We start from the raw sequence: 21,729 nt of genomic DNA on the forward strand, positions 1-21,729 counted from the left end.
TGTGCAGTAGATCTGCTCCTTCATAATCTCCGTGTTTGATAAGAATGAACCTCCCTGGCTCACGAAAATGTACACGTAATATAACAAATCATGCACATTAAATGCCAGACTAATATAGCAAACATTGAAGATGCCCCCCTACAAAATTTTCTTCGGCCGCCCATGTCTGGAGGTACAAAATTTCGCAACTTAGTGGATACGTTGTGGATGTATTCAAAGTCTACTGATTTACCCATAAAATTTAAATTTTATAACAATATTCTAAGTGAATACTATTATGGAGAACTATTTTTTTTAATTCGATCGCTAATTATTATTATTATTATTATTATTATTATTATTATTATTATTATTATTATTATTATTATTATTATTATTATTATTATTTTGTTCACCAGGTCTCGGTAATCGTCTGGCACGAAAAATGAAGTTTCTACAAGTGTTTCCCCAGCATTTTTTCTTTTTCTTTTTTTTTTTTTTTTTTTTTTTTTTTTTTTTGAGAAAGGGGTCCTCCAGGAGCGTTATTGATGGTGTAATTCCTACGTTTGTTATATAATATATAGATATAGATAGATATAAATATAGAGATACTGCGTATATATATAAAGATAAGTAGGAGCGGGTCTTTAAAATTAGTTTGGAAAGATAATATGAAAATCGGGCATAATTTGCAAGAATCTATCTAGTCTAATATATATAAAATAAATAGTTTGTTTGTGTTTGTCTGTTTGTATGCGGCCTGGGGACCAGACGAGTTAACCGAGAGTTATCAAATTTTAGTCAGGGGTGCCCTGGCCCAGGCCCCAGATCAAGATGAATATTTTTTTTTTTTAAATTCAGATCAGGAGGTCTCAGGGGGCGCTTACAGGGACATGTAAAAGTGATAGAAAATGGCCAATATTACTGTCGAATTCATAGTTTTCGCGGTCGCTGAAATCAATGGTGAAACTCTGATCACATTAACTTACAAATTCACCCTATTCGGGCCGGGGGTCACCGGGGGGATCGGATACCGAGACAAGTAAAAGTAATCCAAAATGACCGATATTAGTGTCAAATCCATAGTTTTCGCAGTCGCTGAAATCAATGGTGACAATTCCATTAGCGATGATATGCAAATTCAGCTATAATTGTATGCGGACCGGGAAAAATCTTTAAGTTTCTACGTCCCACGATTATGCCGGTTAGGCTAAAGGAGACGGTGATGATGAGAGATGAGTGAAAGGATAGAATGAAGAAAGTGGGATTAAACGGGACAATCCCGAGAAAACCCACGCACACGGTGTTTGTACACCACAAAGTTCACTTGGCAGGGGCTGGGATCGAACCCGGGACCCCAAGCAGCAGAGGTGAACGCTCTACCACTGAGCCACCGCGGCCCCCAATGAGGTACGAAGTTGGTCAGTCATGGCGGGAGGTGGCACATGCCATAGGAGTGGCACAAAGTGTGATTTGCCGATTGTGGAATCGATTTCAAACAACTGGAAGTGTTCGAAGAAGACAAGGACAGGGCCGTCCACTAGCAACTAAAGCCAGAGACGATCGTTATCTGTTGTTAACAGCCCGTCGAAACCAGAATACAACTCTGCTACCGCGAGCCTTCCGAACAACAACAGGACGCATAATATCTACTCAAACGGTCCGCAATCGCCTTCGAGAAGGTGGTATCTACGCACATAGGCCTATGGTGTGTGTCCCATCAACTGCACGACACCGTGTTGATCGAAGAGCGTAGGCGGAGGAACATCGTGGGTGGGGACGCAATGAATGGGGCAATGTTTTGTTCTCTGACGAGTCTCGATTCAGTGTAGAGCCTAATAATCGACGTGTTTTCATCTGGAGAGAGTGTGGAACACGACACAATCCTATGTTTGTGCGAGAAAGATCCCAGTATTATAGTGGTGTACTGATGGTGTAGGTAGGAATCAGCATTGGTGAGCGTACTGAGCTCCACATCATCCGAAATGGCTCTTTGACGGCTCTCAGATATAGGGATGAGATCATGAAAACTCTTGTTCTTCCTTATGCTGGTGCCATTGGTGATTCGTTCCTTTTTATGGATGACAATACTCGTCCTCACAGAGCTCGGTTAGTGGATGAGATGCTGAGGGTATCGCTTGGATGAAGCGGCTAGCATGCTCTCCGGATCTCGTTCCAGTTGAGCATGTCTGGGATATGCTTGGCAGACGAATTGCTGCTAGGCCAGTAAATCCAACAACCATTCCAGAGCTGGAAGTCGCTCTTCTGGATGAGTGGCACAACATCCCCCAAGAACTCATCGATAATCTGGTTGAATCCATGCCACGCAGGTGAGAGGCTCTGTTGGCTATTCGAAGTGATCATATGACATATTAAGGAACAATCAGTGTTGTTGCTTTGCCTGTTTATGGGCAGTTCGAGAGGTGCACACATAACCGTCTTGTGTCATGAGCCATGTGAACAAGGTTTTCCGTGCCCCAACACCAGTATGTGCCCCATTTTTCTAGTGTATCTTAAAGCATTCCTTCATGTATGATATGTATGAGTCAAACACAAGCTTATTCATACACTATCTTAAGGTCTTGTGTGATATTTCAGCTGAACCCCTAATTTTTTTTAGCATTATATATATATATATATATATATATATATATATATATATATATAGTGGCGGATTCAGGATATGATCAAGGGAGGGGCTAAACCATAGTTTGCAGTTTTATCCAGTGTAAAGCAGGATTGAAGCCCATTTTATGCAGTGTATACTTGAGTGTGAAGGGGGGGCTATAGCCCCCTGGATCCGCCTCCGTATATATATACATGATCGAAAATGGCCTCGAATCCATACTCGCTGAGATGAGCAGAAGATGCCGTTTAAATCCACAAATTCAGCCCCATTAGTACTCTAAGGAGGATGATGACATGTAAAGATAATTGAAAATTATCGATATTAATGTCAAATTCATAGTTTTGGGGCTCCACAAGTTCATTAGTGACAGTTTTGGTGCCCTTTGTGTCCAAAATGAAACGTATTCTCCCCGTGCGAAGAATGGATATTCTGCTAGTCTGTAATAATAACTAACGGAAGTTTCACTTAATATATTTCTCGCTGCTCAAATTTACTCACTTGTGCGGTATATGTGTGTAAAATACAGGGGTGTAGCCAAGGGGGGCCCATCGGGCCAGGACCTCCTAAATGGTTTCCTGCCCCCCCCCCCAAATGACCAGCTTTTAAAACATCATAGTAAAATTATCTCACTTCATTCATTTAAAAGTAACAAAGTTTATTGACAATTAATAATTTACAGTAAAACAGTATGGGGAAATATTGTTTTTCCATACCGATCGAAAAATAGTATAGTACAATTTACTGCGATTTATATTTGACATTTTGAAGACAAACGTTTTAACAAGGTACTACAAATACAGCCATAAAACAAAGGTACTAAACTGATTTGTAAGTACAGTATATTTTATATGCTTTAACAAGTGTTTTAAAAGACATAGAGGATGGAAAATTTGTTGAGAAACAATGTTTTTATTCAATTTGGATTTCATTCGCTCTCTCTTCTATTTCTACTAAATGTAACAATTTTTTTTTTTTTTAAGTCACGAATAATAAATATTTTTGTCAGGAAACCGTAAAGAAATTAAGTGAAACTTCAAAGAAAATCAATCTTGTGTAGATAGGTTCTGTATACAAGCTATTAAATTTAAATATAAAGGTAAGTAAGAAAAGTTTTGTTGGTTTTTCACCCACCACCTTCGAACATCGATATGTCACCTAACCTGGAAGATCAAAAATAGTCCCTATTAGCATCGACGACCTCCTGAAAACATTCTGGAAGGCCATGGAATCCATCGCGGTATAACTTGGTGGGTCGTGAAACGAAGAAGGTATCAGGTGCATTTTAGACTTTTACTAGGGATTTGAACTGGCGTCCTCTAAGGTGATTGTCCAAAGAATGGAACAGGTGATAATCGGACGGTGCAATTCCCGGGGAATATAGTGGTTGCAATATTGTTTCCCATCCAAGGCGGAGAATGGTGTCCTCAGTCATCCTAGCCACGTGGGACTTAGGGTTTTCCCGTAAACGAGGACCCATTTGCAATTCAGAAGTGATGGCTCCAGAGTTTTGAGTTTTTGTTGAGCACAGCTCAACTGCTGACACTACACAGCTGCATTGATACTCTGACCAGCTGGTAGCAGTTCTCGATGCACGATGCACCAAACACAGAAGGACCTTCTTCTGGTACAGTGCTGGTTTCGGCTGTTTTGAAATTGGTTCATGGGATGCTAATCAATGATGACGGCGCCGTGGAGCTTCGTATAGGACACACTTTTTATCACATGTCAACGCCCTGTCCAGAAATGGCTCCGAAACAGTAAATAAACACAGGCGACTGCCGCGTTGCCTTCTGGCCCGGAGTCAAAACATGTGAGAACCATCGACCCAACTTGTAGTGCTTCCTAAGTTGATGGATGTGCTGCCGAATGGTTTCTCCACACACTGAATTGTAGTCCCAGCTCCTCTTTGTACATATGTTGGTCTTCTGGCACGTGGTGTTTTCGGGTGTTTCGTCATCGTTCTTAAACTTGTTAAACCATCGCTGCACTGTCCGCGTCGTCACGACACCCTCACCAAAGGCCTGGCATATCTTCCGCCCCGCTACAGTGGCGTTTGACCTCCATTTGAACTCGTTCAGCATACATGCTCTTCTGACACTCTGTGGATGTCCCATGTTCCCTCTGTCTTTACGCAAGTTCACGGTGTATCTGAATTGCCACAACCAGGTAGTATGTTGGATATAGCCATACAAACAACTGACGTTCGCCTATCTCCACTCGCATTCAACTCACGGTGTGAGGTCCAGTTGAACACAGACCTCCACGAAAAGGGACATAACTTCCTTGGTTACCTTTATAGTTATGCACAAAAGTATAGCGTTTGGTCCCGGGCAGTAGTTCTTGACTAAGCATAATAAAAACTATCTTGAGTATAATTTATGGGGAATAATAATAATAATAATAATAATAATAATAATAATAATAATAATAATAATAATAATAATAATAATAATAATAATAAGAAGAAGAAGAAGAAGAAGAAGAAGAAGAAGCTAAAGTAGTGTTTTTAGTTTTCCAGAAGGAAACCAAAATTTTCCTTTCTTTCAGGCCTCAAAAACACTAGCAGCAACATATATTTTTTTTGGCTTTGTACATTGTAGCTGGCCCCCCCCCTCAAAAACGACGGGCCCCTCCTACACAAACCTGCTGGCTACACCCCTGGTAAAATAGAATTAAAACCTATTGGTTTAAGTATTTTTCCGTTAGCGAAATGTATTGTATATACAGTAGGACGTCGATAATCCGAAAGTCAAAAATCCGAATGCTGTCCCTAGAAGCTTTTTACATTTTGTCTTAACGCTAGCGATAAACAAACAATAGCGTGTCCATCGACGTTATGTGAAGTCAGTGTTTTTACAAAAGTTCATTTATATGTAATTGTTTGTCATGTATTTTTATTTTTATTTTTTCTTAGGCCTATAAGTTTTAAGTGTGACTTGCAAGAACAGTGTTATTTAGAGTACAAGCAAGTTCTTCAGAAACATTAAATGTAAGTAGCCTTACGTACGGTATTGTAATTACTGTATGTACTGAATAACCACTGTATCGATAGAAGAACATACCGTAGAGTATGTAAGCCTAAATGGCATTTTCTTGGTCATTTTCGAAAATCCGAACAGTTTGAAAATCCGAATACCTGTGGTCGCAATTAGTTCGGATTTTCGACTTCCCACAGTATATGTTGCAGACATGTTACAGCAAGTAAGATTACTAGCTTCAGGCTAACAAATAGTTTTTAAACTACATTTTCCTGTTTTTGCCAATATTTCAGAACAAACGATTTTTTCTAATGGTTTCAAAATTTCCGGAATTTTACATAGAACAATCAAAATATCTCTATGAAATATATGTTTGATTTAACATATTAACTAAAATGATTCTGTGATTAAATGATGATTTTTTAATACCCAAATTTTCCGTTTTTTCCCCAGCTCGGAAAAACAGTAAAAAAACTGTTTTTTAACCCAAAATTTCCGTTTTTTTCACAGGCCTTCACAATACTAGTCTGAACACACACTCCTAACGATGGCGAATGTTAACACCACGACATCGGCAACTATAACTAAAATGAAACATGACCATCGCCACTAGACCTTGGCACAATGGCAGAGCGTTGCATTGTCTGATGAATCCCGATATCTTCATCATGACGATGTGAGGGTGCGAATACGTAGTGTTCATAGGGAACAGCTCCTTGACATCTGTACTGCGGGACGGAGACAAACTGGCTGCGGCTTAATTATTATCTGGGGAACATTCAGGTGAGCATCCATGTGTCTAGTGGAGCTTGAGCAAGGCACCATGACGGCCGAGGTATCGCACACTGCTTGCAGACTACGTACACCCCTTCATGACGGCCATGTTTCCCATCGGTAGTGGCATTTTTTGACAAGATAATGCACCATGTCGCAAGGCCAGGAGTGTGATGGAGTGGTTCGAGGAACACAGGAGCGAGTTCCAAGTGATGTGCTGGCCCCCAAACTCTCCGGATCTGAACCCAATCGATCACATCTGGGATGTGATTGAACGTGACGTGAGGGTGCATCACCCCCTCCCCGGAATTTACGGGAATTAGATGACCTGTGTGTGCATATGTGGTGCCAACTCTCTCCAGCGACCCACCGAGGAACATTGCGACCATGCCAAGACGCGCTGCCGTTGTTATTCATGCCAAAAGGTGGATATACTAACAATTAGGTAGGTAGTCATAACGGTCTGGCTGGTGTGTGTGTACATTTTAACTCGTATATTTTGTCTCGACTCGAATTTCGAGACGTCTCGACTCGAATTCGAGTCGAGTCGAGACAGAGACTGTCGAGTCGAGACACGAGTCGAGACAGCAACATATTTTCGAGTCGAGACACGAGTCGAGACAACATTTTCTCGAGTCGAGTCGAGACAGGCTTAAATCTCGACTCGACTCGACTCGAACGCATCCCTAACTTCCGTGTTGACTTCTCGTCTGCTTTATTGTTTGTAATCGATAACACGTGTTGTATTAACATGTGCTTCTGTTATGATGTCGGGATCCTTACAATATATTCTTACAATTACAGATATCTTACTGTAATACTTTCTTAATACTTATTTTACAATTCGAGACTCACATTTGTTGAACTTAATAAAACATTAAAGGCAAAAACTAAATTTGCTTTACTTTAGTTTCGTTAGAGAAGTATATTGGAAGTGTAACTTAACAAAGAAATCACCAAAAAAGTAATAAAAATACAAAATAAAAAAATGGTCCGAAGGTCTCCCAGATCCGCCGTTTTTCTTATTTTAAAATATGGCAACCCTAAGACCATTCAATTAATTTCTGCTACTCTTCATGTAGACTGACGTCACTGACTGCAAAGATGTAGTCCACTTTTCATTCTGAAGTTTATTGAACAAATTATACATATAATAAAGTGGTTTCCTTTAATGAATATTAGGCACAGTTGTAGCACGGATTTCTCATTATTCACAGATACAGGGGAGTATGTTTATTTGTTACGTTATCTATCATTCCACAAAAAAAGTTAAGGCAGGGTCCCTTGGCATTTTCTTGCGGGGGGGGAGCATAGAACGTAGTTACGCCACTGATGGCTGACTGGACTTTTAAATAGCTGACCTGTGATCATACACCAACTTACAATGTTAAGACTAACAACTATATTTCCCTGTGGCCAATTTTACTTTAAACTCCTGTCATTATATTAGATAGTTAAATAACAGCTGAGAAACTTACTGAGTTGTACGATATGTTACTGAATTGTAACGAAAAACAAGTTTCTCCAGGCCCATTCCAAAAACAAAAGGGAAACAGAAGTTCACTTTATGATTTTTGATCCGAAATATGAAGTCCTAAACACTGATATTACTATAGCAACACAACCTTTTAAAAAGATACAGCTTTAGTGATATGGTGCTGAACATAAGTTCCAGAAAAACGAACTCATACCACTAATACTTCATGGTCACGGTAGATGGCGTAATCTTCAGTTCCCTCCTAGTTAGTAAACTTAAATTGTGGGAATTACATGTTTCTGAATTTTAAATTAATTTTTAAAAATGACTGAAAAAGTAAATTAAATCTACAAATTCATATATTTTACATCATACCACTAAATTTTCATGAGAAACAAAATAACATGTTATGCTTTTAACCAAGGATGTTATAAAAATCCTTGCTTTTAAACGAGTAAATCGAGTAGTTTCTTACATAACAGAAAGTGTTCCGTGTAATGTTTGAATTTAAATATGTAAAATACCTACTTATTAGTGTACAGTGTCACTAAACTTCCCAAACATCCTTTTGTCTTTAATTAAAAAAATGTTCTGGAATACAGGCTTTCGAAATGCAAGCCCTCAATTTACTTTTTCGGAAATTATATAACAATAGAAAAATTCAACATTCGTGAAAATATCTGGCGTGGTTTTTCCCTCAAAGAATCTGTTATAACTTCGATGGAAGCTTCTAATATATGACAATTCCGAAACGGCTGAGAATAAAAAGATGAAACAAAAACTGAGATAGGAAAATGTCATAGGGCACATCACATGGTGTTGTTGTGGTAACCCCCAGGGCCCTCCTTCAAGGGGGCCCTGGGGCCAAAATCAAATTTTCAAATAGGAACATGTATTGAATCATACCTCATTCAATAGTACTTGAAAAACGAAACAACTTTTGTAGTAAACAATTTTCGATTTGGGCCACCGTTTTTAAATGGCCGCAAAAAGTGTGTCCTATATCAGATAAAACGTCCAGTGCTTATAAATCCGAAATGGCTGAAAATAAAAAGATGAAACAAAAACTGAGATAGGAAAATGTCATAGGGCGCATCACATGGTGTTGTCGTGGTGACCCACAGGGCCCTCCTTCAAGGGAGCCCAGGGGCCAACTTCAAATTTTCAAATGGGAACATGTATTGAATCATACCTCATTCAATAGTCCTTGAAATACGAAACAACTTTTGTATGAAACAATTTTCGATTTGGGGCACCGTTTTCAAAATGGCCGAAAAAAGTCCTGTATCAGTTTGAAGTTGGCACCTGGGCCCCCTTCAAGGAGTTTCCTGAGGGTCACCAAAACAACAACACCACTTAATATGCTTTATCATCGTTTCTATCTCAGTTTTTGTTTTATCTCTCTATTCTCAGCCGTTTCTGATTTAGACCTATAAGCACTGGACGTTTTATCTCATACAGGACCCACTTTTTGCGGCCATTTAAAAACGGTGACCCAAATCGAAAATTGTTTCCTACAAAAGTTGTTTCGTTTTTCAAGTACTATTGAATGAGGTATGATTCAATACTTGTTCCTATTTGAAAATTTGAAGTTGGCCCCTGGGCCCCCTTGAAGCAGGGCCCTGGGGGTCACCACAACAACACCATGTGATGCGTCCTATGACATTTTCTAATCTCAGTTTTTGTTTAATCTTTTTATTCTCAGCCGTTTCGGATTTATAAGCACTGGACGTTTTATCTTAAACACCCTGTATATACTGACCAAATACCTGTAAGGTCTGCTGTACACTATGAGATAAATCCTAGGAAATATCTTACGATTTGCCCTAGAGTCAAAAACTCAACGTGTATGGCATCAGATGGCATGTCATTTCCAATGTTCTGAACGATCCTATGAGATTTCTTTTGTTTAGAGCACACTTTATTTCGGAAAGAAAATTCGTAAGATTTCAATTTAAGCGACATCAGGTGAGAGAAAGTGAAAACAAGTTTGTTTTTTCCCTGCCAGTAAAGATGCTATTTGCGCACTTATTAGTGCATACGACGAGCATCACTACTCTGCATTTTGAAAAAGAGTTCCGATGATTTTGGTTTGAATGGCGTTTTCTTATAAGTTTGGGGCGTTGATTACGAATATAACATCGATTTTCCCCTATCACGTCACGTTTTCCTGGAAATGGGTGCGTATGTTTATATCAATACTTACAAACTACATTATAATGTAGAATACATTATATATATTTTTCATGTACATATAGTGTTTTCAAAATGACAAAAGTAACTAAATACACACTAATGCAAACAAATACCGTAAATTACTCAAATATATACAGTCAAGGACAATATTAAGTATAGGTTGAAGGTGTAAGAAATGATATATCCAACCTATAATTAATATTGTTTCTGACTGTACAGTACAATTAGTCATACTTATGAAATAATTCCCTTCGTTTTGCAATTTTTCAGGAGTCACAATGCCAATATTCTCCTTTTCCAGCAACCAGCAATAGTCAGCAATCATATTAATGGTCCAACCACCTTGATACCTCTTTTCAATATCCTATAAGTCATGGTAAAAGCATTCACCGTGTTCTTTACTATAAATACCAAGATTGTGTGGGAATTTTCTAAATGTGCATGTAAAAAGTGTAATTTGACACTCATATTACACTCAAGATTTCTAAGATCTTGCAGCAACTCTTCTGCGTGATACAATATGTTCGTAATCAGGAATTCTTGTATTATCCAGGAAGTTCTTCACATCATTCCTGAAGCTATGCAACGATTTTTTCTCTATTTGGGTATTTCTCTATTCTCAAAAAGTGGGTCGTTGAGAAGTTTTCTTATCTATGGACCAGTAAATATATCAGCTGTGAGGGTTTCGATGCTCACAGTATTAAATACCTTGCATTTGTACCTAAAACACTTACCGTTCTTATTTACTGTGTTATGATGTCTAACTTTATGTACAGAGGAAGAAGTAAAATTTTCGAACGCTCCAAGAGTGGTTATGTTCAACATTCTTCACGCCAGATGACAGATTTTCGGGATGTCATTCTTTTCTAACCCAATGTTCACCCTTTGCACGACGGTCCCATTTGCAGAGGTAACAAGGATTTTTGGTGTAGCCTGATTTAAGTCCCAGCAGGAAACCTATAACTTTAAAATCGCCACTCACAATCAAGCAAACACCTAACATTTGCATAATTTTTTCACATGAATAGAATGTACAACAGGACTAGACCCAAGGATATTGCCATTCTGAAGTAAGACGCCTTTCAAACTTTCTTCAGGAGGAATGACCAGACCTTGGTTGTACACTACAGGCCTCATTGCATAGTGAAGATTTGGAAACATTAGTATGTCCTTCTTCGTCCTTGCATTGTAACCATGAACTCGAACCTGACAGAAATAACAGTCCTTCGTATGATTCATGGATTCCCTCCACACTCATACAGCGTTGCCACGGCAGTAACTCCTTCACACAAAATATCACATTGCTGTTGCGAATAGTTTTACCATCCCGTTATCTTATCTGATTGTAAAGATATCAAGACATCGTAGGACTCGCCCATAGTAAAATTAATATCGGACTTCTACCAATTACTAGAATATATTCATGTTGTCTAGTAGTTTTCCCATAGACATAGGTATTTTTTCCACTAAACCTTGATTTTTGAATATGTAATTCTCAAAAACCTGATGTGATAGAAAAAAACTGATTACATATTTGAAATCAGTGCAAAACTCAAGTTCAGAAAGTGTTATTCGTTTGAAAACATCAGAATGTATGCAGAGCGGTGTAATAATAAATCAACGTTCTATCACAACAGACATGCAAGGCAGAAGGCCCTGGAAAACATTACTGGCCGAGTATGAGTTGTGAGATCTGGCACCTCTTCGGATAATGTGAAACAGGCAAATCTTCGCGTGTATGGCACAAAGGGTAGGATTTCCTACGAGATAGGTCGTAACATTTGTCCTAAGATAAATCATATGATATTTTCTAGGATTAATCTCATACTGTTTAACAGGCCTGAGCGGTGTCCTAAGATAAATCATACGATATTTTCTAGGATTAATTTCATAGTGTATAACAGGCATAAGTAGAGACCTCTATTTAGCAAGCGATTTTTTATGTTTACTTGTTTGGGCTGCCCTTTTCGGCACCAAGGCTATCCGAGAAATTGAAATATAATTTAACGTGTAATCTTGAGTTCCCTCGTCACCTCCTTAAGAATCCAACCTGTAACTTAGAAAGCACTATGGGTAACTGATCGACTAAGACAGTCTCGCAATGTTTATTGTTACATTTTGTCTTGCTTCACTTGTGTTCGCTTGAAAATTCGTTAATGCTAAACGTAGAAACGTCAATATAAAACAGTGAATTTCTGAAAATATGGCTGCTCTCTATCCGTTAAAAGTTTTGCTTATCACCTTCAAGTCTATTAAAATCACTATGATGAGTACAGTGAGCTTTACATTCAGCATGCCCGCTGTAAGTTTAATGTAGTATCAATCGGTATCTTGAAAAGAAAGCATATCTGAGAGCTTTGGTTTACTCTATATATGTATTTCAACATATTTATTTATTGTTTAAACCCGTGTATTTTTCAATAAATGGCATACGTTTTCACATTGTAGAAGAGGACACATACGTATTTTCTTAATTTAAACACTTCCACCATATTACCGATGATCGATTTTGACGCGAACTAATCTGAGCAATAATTCTTAAGACTTGAGCCAAAGACACTCCATGTTTGATGAAAATTGGATTTTTTTTTTTTAATTGCATGCTATCCTAAAACTTGACATGCATTTAAAATTGAAGGGTAAATTTATTCTCTTGCCTGTGACTGATGTTAACCTTGAACAATATGTTACGTTGAAAACACTAGTGGCCAGCGCGCACACGCTCAATTGGTGTACGGGTCCCGGGCTCGATTCCCAGTGGAAGAGAGAATTCAAATTTGAACGCATTTTTGTAGTCCGTATTCCACTTTAAACTGCAGGTCCACGTCTCATATGGTTTCGGTGATGAGAGGGACGCTAATCTAATCCAATTAACATACGAGGTATGTTAAAAAGAAAACACGGTCTGTGTTTCATGAAAATCTTTTAATTTCCATTCAAGATATATAATCAAATACACTTTCCTTTTTAAAATAGGTAAATCTATCTTTATAAGTGTTACCTCATGGAAACCGAATAATTTGTAGCAAAGTTATTAACTTTAAAAAAAAAGAAAGTAAAAACACTGGATAAATTCATCGTTTTGTCTCTGACTATAAATAGAGGAACTGTACCAAACCCGGGACCGGGTCCATAAAGCGGGACCCCTCAATTGCTGCTTCGGGTATTGGCGTAGAATGCTTGAAATAAGCTGAATTGTAGTTTACCGTAACTGTTGCATGCAGCGCTAGTTCCTGTGTTGATCAGTTAATCCTTTGTTCTGCAATCAACTTCTGACGAGTTTTCATGTAGTGGAAAGTTTTGAAGCTTCGACGAGCAAGCATTGTTTTCCATAGTTAGTAAAGAGGTAAGTGAGCCAACTATTTGTTTATTTAATCTTAATGGTAAGAGGCATCTTTTATGTAATTAGCTAGTAATTTAGAAGTACGAGTGACAAATTATTTGCAGCGAAAGTAAAAACATATATGGTCGTAAAGTGGGCCCCCTTGTCAATCCTAAAGCGAGCCCCTACTATGTTGTGCAAAAGTAAAAGATATGTCTCATACCAAATTCTCATGGCTCGTGCAATTTATTTAAAATTTTCAAGAGCACCAAAATGCCCAAAACAAAGACGAAACTAACAACACAATGTCGTGGTCGAGGGCATGTAGTTTTAAGTCAGATCCAGGAAAGGAAAAGACACCGCTGATGATGAAAGGAAGAACCAAGGAAGACGATTGTGATTGTGGCTCAATCTCTGATATAATGAAGCATCAACAATATTCTCAACATTAAACGTTTCACCGGGGAAAACACCGTTCACGGATGACGATGCCACCTTCATGTTCTGCATTGAAAATTTTTCGAGTGATACGAGAATTGAACTCTGGGTCTATTGTGTCATATGCTCTTAGTGGGCCCAGGTAGATTGTGATGATACTGCTAAAGTTATTTATATTTGTGACTTTTGCCAGTAGCAATCTTAACTTTGTGAAACATTTCATTTGTAATGTTTAATTTGGAAGTTTCGGTTCTGAAATGAATTCTTTCGGTTTCGGTTGAGAATTCTTTTTTTTTAAATGCCAAATAAGCAGGTTGGAGAAAGAGAGATGTTTAGATTTCTTATTTCTACCAGTAGAATATTGAATATTTCACTTTTGAAAGTTTCAGTCTTCAAGTTTAGTCTATTTGAAAGATTGCTCTGGAGCTTTTTTTAATTTAAAAAAAAAAAAAGACTTTTTGATTTGCTATTTCAGCCAGTAAAATGTGGAATATTTAAGTTTAGTCATTTTCAGTTTACAAGTTTAATCTATTTGAAAGGTTGTGCTAGAATTAAGAAAAAGACTTTCAGATTGCATTTCGGCCACTAAAATGTGGAATATTTACGGTTTAAGTTCAATTTTAGTTTTTTACTTTTCGGAATTTGTTTCAATTTCTTCTAATAAAGTCTTTCAAACATTCATATTTCATTTTATTTCAATTCCCAGTGTTTAGGATGTTTTTAGCTCAAATACGTAACTCATTTAAAGTAATACAAGTTTTCGCTTTGTGTAATGTACCTAAATTTAAAGGGACCCGGTTTTGGAACACTTTTTTCGTATGTCGAAAATGCAGTCCATATGAAAATCCATTTTTTCTCAACCTATTTTTTCCTTGATTGTTATGGGAAGAAACAAGCAAAGCAATTACATATCATATTATTTTCAGCCTGAATAGCATTTTTTTCTAATCGATATTTTCTTAGATATATGGAAAAAACAAAATGGGGGCCCACTTTTGGTACAGTTCCTCTACTCTCTGACTAACAATACGCTAGCACTACAGATAAGAGGTCGAACATTGGAAATGTATGTTAACCAACTCCCAACATTGGCCCTACATGGTAACTGGCCGCTATGCCAACCAAATAATTTTCCAACACAACCTCTTCGAAAGAAGTGAAATTGCGAGGCCTCGAAAGTGTTGGATAAATTGTTGATTTATCAACTACATTAGGATCACTCAGTGAAACTTAAGTGAAAAAAAATGAAATGAAATCTTTAAGTTTTACGTCCCACGGTTATGCCGGTTAGGCTAAAGGAGACGGTGATAACGAGAGATGAGTGAAATGGTGGAATGAAGAAAGTGGGAGGAAACGGTAGAACCCCGAGAAAACCCAGCAGCACGATGTTTGTCCACCACAAAGTCCACACGGCGCGAGCTGGGATCAAACCAGTGATCCCAAGCAAATGAGGTGAACGCTCTACCACTGAGCCACCGCGCCCCCCGTGAAACTTAAGTGAATTGTGTTGCCAGTGCGTCCGTCTGTCCATTCATTACTCCGCACGATAACCCTTGAACAGATTCGAATTTTTAAATTCTGCTTTGTGTAACAGATAGCTAGAGCGAGTACTTCGGCGAAGTTCGTTAATAGAGTTAATTCGTTAAAATCTTAACGGGTAACGGTGACTTTTAAGCTTATGGGTGTTCATATCCCATACATATGGTTCGCGTGATCCGCTCTACTGCCTTTACCAGAATTTATTTTCACAACTACCAAATGCCAACCACGCCGAACATTACTTTACAAAGTGTACTACTAGGGTACAGTAACTCCTAAGCCTCTAGCAAAACACACGCTAAGTTTAACGAAAATCAGTGTTTTTTACAAAAATTATCGTTTGGGATACCAGTACCGAATTTACGTGTAAGCTAAATAAGCTCTAGCTTAGGGCCCCACTGTGTTGGGAGTCCCAAAAAAATTAAAGGAAAAGACTGGATGTACATTTCCAAAAATAAGACAAAAAATATTATCTACATATAGCAACAGTGTACTTCTACGATGTAAGTAATGGACCCGTCCTGCTAACCTGCTCCCTAAAATGTCATTTGGCAAAGACAACTGGGCATATAAAAGGCCCAATTACCTTCAATAGCTTAGGGACTCATCAAACCTAAATCCGGTTCTGGTAATGTACTTTCTTATTCTTGTATGGTTTTTACCTCAAGTAACGAGGATGGTCGCAAAACCTTAAGAATAACATATGCATTATATCGATATGTTTCCGCAAATGATGGGATTTTTTTCATTATATTTAAAAATAATATTTCGCTTACTTCTATTGTGCACTTTACGGCAGCACTAAAACGCGGGACACAGTCGATGGTGCGTAGGCTAGGCGAATGAAACGAAGACTTTGACGAGATATTACTATGTTGTAAAGAGCATGACTAATTAAACGTACTACAGCGCGAGCACGTGATAGGTATATATTTCACTTTTTGTTTTAAAGACAAGGGAAGACAAGACGTGGCAACACCGCAACCCGTTCATTTACCAACAGTGTTTAGAGGGAACTCGGAGCGCCGCTTTCAAATGCTATAAACGTTGTTCCTTAGCATAGTAGTTCAAGCAAGCGTAAGCAATATGTGCACTACTTATTTCTGTCTGTCTGCCTGTCTGTCTGTAAAATCCAACAATAAGTGACGTGCCAATAAATGACAATAAGTATCGCTGTTCATTCCAATAAGCGTCGATTTTTTTATATATTAATGATACTTAATGCGTGCTTTTATCCAGATTTTAGGATGGTTGGATTGGAATTTATCGTTTCTTTCAGCATCGAGGCTATACGAGACATGAATCACAGTAATGAGTTCAAATTTCAAGGCTTTATCACCGGGCGCGCTAGTCACTTAGCGAACGGGGAGGACATTATCCAGGCTTATTTTTAGGTTGAAATTCGTCAGGAGTAAAGGAAAATGTGGGTTAAATCAAACTCAAATTATGATAAATTTGTACATTAATTTTACTAGTTGTTCTCTCCAGGCCTTCTGTTCGCTGTATATCCTATAGGTTAAGCTCGATTTTTAAAAAATCTAATATTTTACATTTAAATTTTCTCCCCTAACTAACTAGCGATTACACAAATATTAATACCCAAATCTAAATATAGCTACGGTCTGTTAATAAAAATAATAATAATAATAATAATAATAATAATAATAATAATAATAATAATAATAATAATAATAATAATAATAATAATAATAATAATAATAAAACATTGCCTGAAAGTTTTCCGCCCATAGTCACGAGAAAAATGAGTTTAAAGTTGAGATATTTATATTCCCAATATGAGACCATTGCACAATGTGGATAAAAGGGAAAATTATTATTTTTTACGTTGTTGAAATAATGAAGCTTCGAAGCTTGGGGAAGCTTACTGACAGACAGAATTATACCTCTCTTGTAGTTTAAGTGGCTACAAATAACGTGAATCATAACTGTTGTAAATTAATATTTATAAATATATTAGTGTAACATAACAATTTAATCTCATACGAAAAAAAAAATCATTGGAATATGTAATCGCACATTTATAATCTGGAAGCATAACATTACAAAGTATTATTATTATTATTATTATTATTATTATTATTATTATTATTATTATTATTATTATTATTATTATTATTATTATTATTATTATGTATTCTGCTGTTCTGCCTTTTGGCAAGTCCTGGGACTAATGAGTTTTTTCTTTCTTTCTTTTGTACCATTGTGCCTGGAAATATTTCTTCCACGTTTCTCAATATTCGACTTCCTCTTTTCAGTCCCAATCTTTTCTTCTATTCTTCAAATCATCAATCAGTTGTGTTATTCTTCTTCTTCCTATTCCACGCTTTCCTTCCATCTTTCCTTCTATGGCGGTATGAAGAAGACAATTTCTTCTGTGTCCAATCCAATTGGCCTTTCTACGAAGAATACTGATTAAAAGCGTCCTCTTCCCTCCTATCCTTTTAAAACATCTTTGTTTTATACTCTGTTTGTCCATTTTATCTTCTCGATTTTCCTCCAACATCACATTTCGAATCGTTAATCGCTTGAGAGCAATATCACCGCCACCTGAAGAATACCTCCTCGTTTTCTATCAGTTGATTTGTCTGCTGGAAGGAATAAAAGATGGCGCGCGCTGTATTGTCAGCTGATTCAACGTCGATGTTTCCTTCTGGGTTGCTCTTAAACAATGTGTTGAGACATATTTGTGTCATACAGTTCCACAGGACGTATAACGTTCCATTTGTGTCATAGAATTTAAAAATCATGAAATATTTAATAAATAGTTGAATATACCCATGCTTCGCACGGGGGCTGTATTTGGAAGTCAACGCCTGTGGGAGTATTACCATTGATCTCAGCAACCGCGAAAACTACAGATTTGATACCAATATTGGTCATTTTGGGCTATTTTTTACATGTCTCGGTATCCCCCCCCCCTCCAGCATGCAATTGTAAGTAAATTTGCAAGTTATCGCTAATGGAAGTGTCAACATTGATTTCAACGACAGCGAAAACTATGGATTTGACACTAATATCGATCATTTTGGATTACTTTTATATGTCTCGGTATCTCACCCACCCACCTCCGGTGACCCCCGGCCCGAAATGCGGGAATTTGGAAGTTAATGCAATCGTAGCTTCACCATTGATTTCAGCGCCCGCGAAAACTATGAATTCGACATTAATATCGGTCATTTTCTACTACTTTCACATGTCCCGGTAAACGCCCCCCTGAGACCCCCCTGGTTCGAATTTTGACAAAAACGTCTAACTCTGGTCTGGAGCCTGGACTAAGGTATTTGTGACTAAAATTTGGTAACTCTCGGTCAATTTGTCTGGTTCCCAAGCCGGTTCCGGTAAACGTCCCCCTGAGACCCCCCCCTGGTTCGAAATTTGAAAAAAGGGCTTCGTCTTGATCTTGGGACTGTGGTCAAGGTACCCCTGATCAAAATTTGGTAACTCTCGGTCCACTCGTCTGGTTCCCAGGCCGCACACAGACAGACAGACAGCAAAAGCACACAAACAAACTATTTTATTTATATTATATAAATTGCTTAAAATATATTTTTAGACAGACTAACATTCAACGCCTCCAGTGGCAGCAACAATGTTCAATATTACTTAAGAGTCATTACTTTGTAGAAACGTATAGACTTATGCTATTACAATTTACATTACTATTAATAAAAATCAAATAAATGTATCGCGATGTCATAGATGTTCAGTAAAGTGTGCCGTCTGTCAAAAATGTTGTGGACCACTGACTTAAGGTGTGATGTGCAGAAGAAAGAGAAATCGAAATTATACTTTGTTTTGCAAAATGTAACCTCTACAACTTTGTTTGATGGAACAAGTTTTGGCTGATATTCCTGAATAAGTCTTTGAAGACTTTTATTACATGTAAATCGTATGAGAAAAAATGAAATGAAATGAAATCTTTAAGTTTTAGGTCTCAGGGTTATGCCGGTTATGCTAAAGGAGACGGTGGCTATGAGAAATGAGTGAAATGGTGGAATGAAGGAAGTGGGAGGAAACGGGAGAACCCCGATAAAACCCACGAGCGCGGTGTTTGTCCACCACAAAGTCCACACGGCACGAGCTGGATCGAACCAGGGACCCCAAGCACTGGAGGTGAACGCTCTAAAATCGTATTAGAAAGTAAATGCTAATGTATAAAGTAAAATATGAAGTTTGTGCAAATATGTTAACTTTATTGGTAAGGGGGCGCGGTGGCTCAGTGGTAGAGCGTTCACCTCCGGTGCTTGGGGTCCCTGGTTCGATCCCAGCTCACGCCGTGTGGACTTTGTGGTGGACAAACACCGTGCTCATGGGTTTTCTCGGGGTTCTTCCGTTTCCTCCCACTTTCTTTATTCCACCATTTCACTCATCTCTCATTATCACCGTCTCCTTTAGCCTAACCGGCATAACCGTGGGACGTAAAACTTAAAGATTTCATTTCATTTTTATTGGTAAGTTATGCTGTTCAATTTGACTAAATACTTGAAGTAAGCTTTTGACCACCTGTTATTCGCACGTAAACTGAAAACTTGTTGACAACTGAACAGTTGTATTAAACTTAATTTGGTGTTAAGTAGGAAATTTTTAATTAACAATTATGCTCTTTTATAAACTTTAATCTTCAAAATAATTTCTTAAGAACTGAGCCTTGGCAAGTCACTTACCCAAACCGTGGCCACTATTTAGTACATGCAATTAAAGACAGCTCTACGAAGCCTTTTTGACCTTGTTATCGAATTTCATTTTGCTATTAACATATACAGAGTCTTCGAAAAAGAATGCCGGGATTTAAAAAATATATAACATTGAAACCTTTTATGTTAACTGAGTGATTCTTTCACTGTGTGGTAACAGCTTAGCGTACGTTTCCTTTGATTCCCGCCAGAATGCGTAAGCGTGACCTGTGTATGTGTGGTACGGGTTACTTTATGACCGAGGTATTGGACCTTTCTTTTTTGCTGAAATGAAAATTACAGGCAGCATTTACCTGGACATGCTTGGACTGTTTGTGTTCTCTAAAATTAACAAAATCGAACAACAGACTGGAGAGCGTCTCGAGAAAAAATTCGCGACTTGTTACATCTTCAGCAGCGCATTTCAGCCACCATCTTGACTGTTAATCCTGATATTCAACTCACGTGGACCGAAATTGATTACAGATTAGACGTATGCAGAGCAACACACGGAGCGCACATTGAAATTTACTGATATGTAAAAAAAAAAAAAAAAAAAAAAAACTACACATTTTAAGGCTAAGACCATTGAAGTACCTTTAATGTTTTTTTTTCATAGTAACTAATCAAAATTCCAGCATTCTTTTTCAATGACCCTGTACAGTATTATTGAGGAAATTATTAAAATACATTCCAAAAGGGATTTAGAATATTTGGCTTTAAGTAATACTTTTGAAACTTATCAAACTGCTCCTTAAAAAGTCTGCTTGTAATTGATATTATATTATTGTTATTATTGTTATTATTATTATTATTATTATTATTATTATTTATTATTATTATTATTATTATTATTATTATTATTATTATTATTATTATTATTATTATTATTATTATTATTATTATTATTATTATTATTATTGACAAAGTTGAGAATTATCGTAAGAAAAGACATTTCATAAAATAGAATTTCATATTCAAGAAATAAACTTTTACGAGTTGAAAATTGTTATTGCAACTCATATGCTTCAATTTGATCATTTTGAAAGCATTTGAATAATTATTTGTTTTAATATAAATGTAACTTTCAAAGATTAAAAAAAAAAAGTTTACTGTGCTGCCCTCTATCGCAAATTTCCAGTAGTGGATAAGTTATTTAATATAATAATAGGCACAAGATGTTAAGCGTTAACTGGAACAGAAGCAACCTTTGTACTCTAGTATGTTCGTCACAACAGCTATTTGAAGTTATCATTAGTTGTTAACATTTGAAGTATACTTTTGTAACTTAAAAACAAGTTCAATAAACCAACATTTTGATTCCAGAATGCTAATAACCTACCTCATTCTATCCATATGAAGTGTGTCATCTGTAGGAACAATCTTCTAATCTCTACACATGTAACTATATATGAAAACTCCCTTTTAAAATGCTGCTAGAAATGCTTCTAATGTTTGATTCGTGCTTGGTAAGCTCTAAATTATTCTAATGTTAAATACAGCATTTTCTCTTTTTGTTTTCTTTGAAAAAGTGATAAATATCCTGCTGACCTGCAGACCTATGGTTATCTAGCACCAGACATATCCAAACGTTTGCTCGTACTTCCTTGTGCTAATTAGACTTAGTTTTGATTTTTAATGTTCTATGATAAACTTTTTTTTTTAAGTTATAAACATAATTATATACGATTATATTTTCCCAT

General features: G+C 37.2%; 1 protein-coding gene across 2 annotated transcripts in view; it reads right to left on the reverse strand.

Moving 5' to 3' along the window:
* The window catches only part of LOC145667436 (facilitated trehalose transporter Tret1-like), a 77,113-nt gene that overhangs the window by 31,754 nt on the left and 23,630 nt on the right, over positions 1 to 21,729 (reverse strand). The window contains exon 1 of one of the 2 annotated variants that reach the window (XM_081734917.1): positions 21,369 to 21,479. The exons of the other annotated variant lie outside the window; for it this stretch is intronic. Within the exon in view, the coding sequence (XP_081591043.1) occupies positions 21,369 to 21,382 (14 nt within the window). The 5' untranslated portion in view covers positions 21,383 to 21,479. Of the gene's footprint in view, positions 1 to 21,368; positions 21,480 to 21,729 lie in introns of those variants that run through there. 2 annotated transcript variants of the gene reach the window in all.

This window comes from Thermobia domestica, chromosome 13 (genome assembly GCF_964235325.1).
Source record: "Thermobia domestica chromosome 13, izTheDome1.hap1.1, whole genome shotgun sequence".
Classification (NCBI taxonomy): domain Eukaryota; kingdom Metazoa; phylum Arthropoda; class Insecta; order Zygentoma; family Lepismatidae; genus Thermobia; species Thermobia domestica.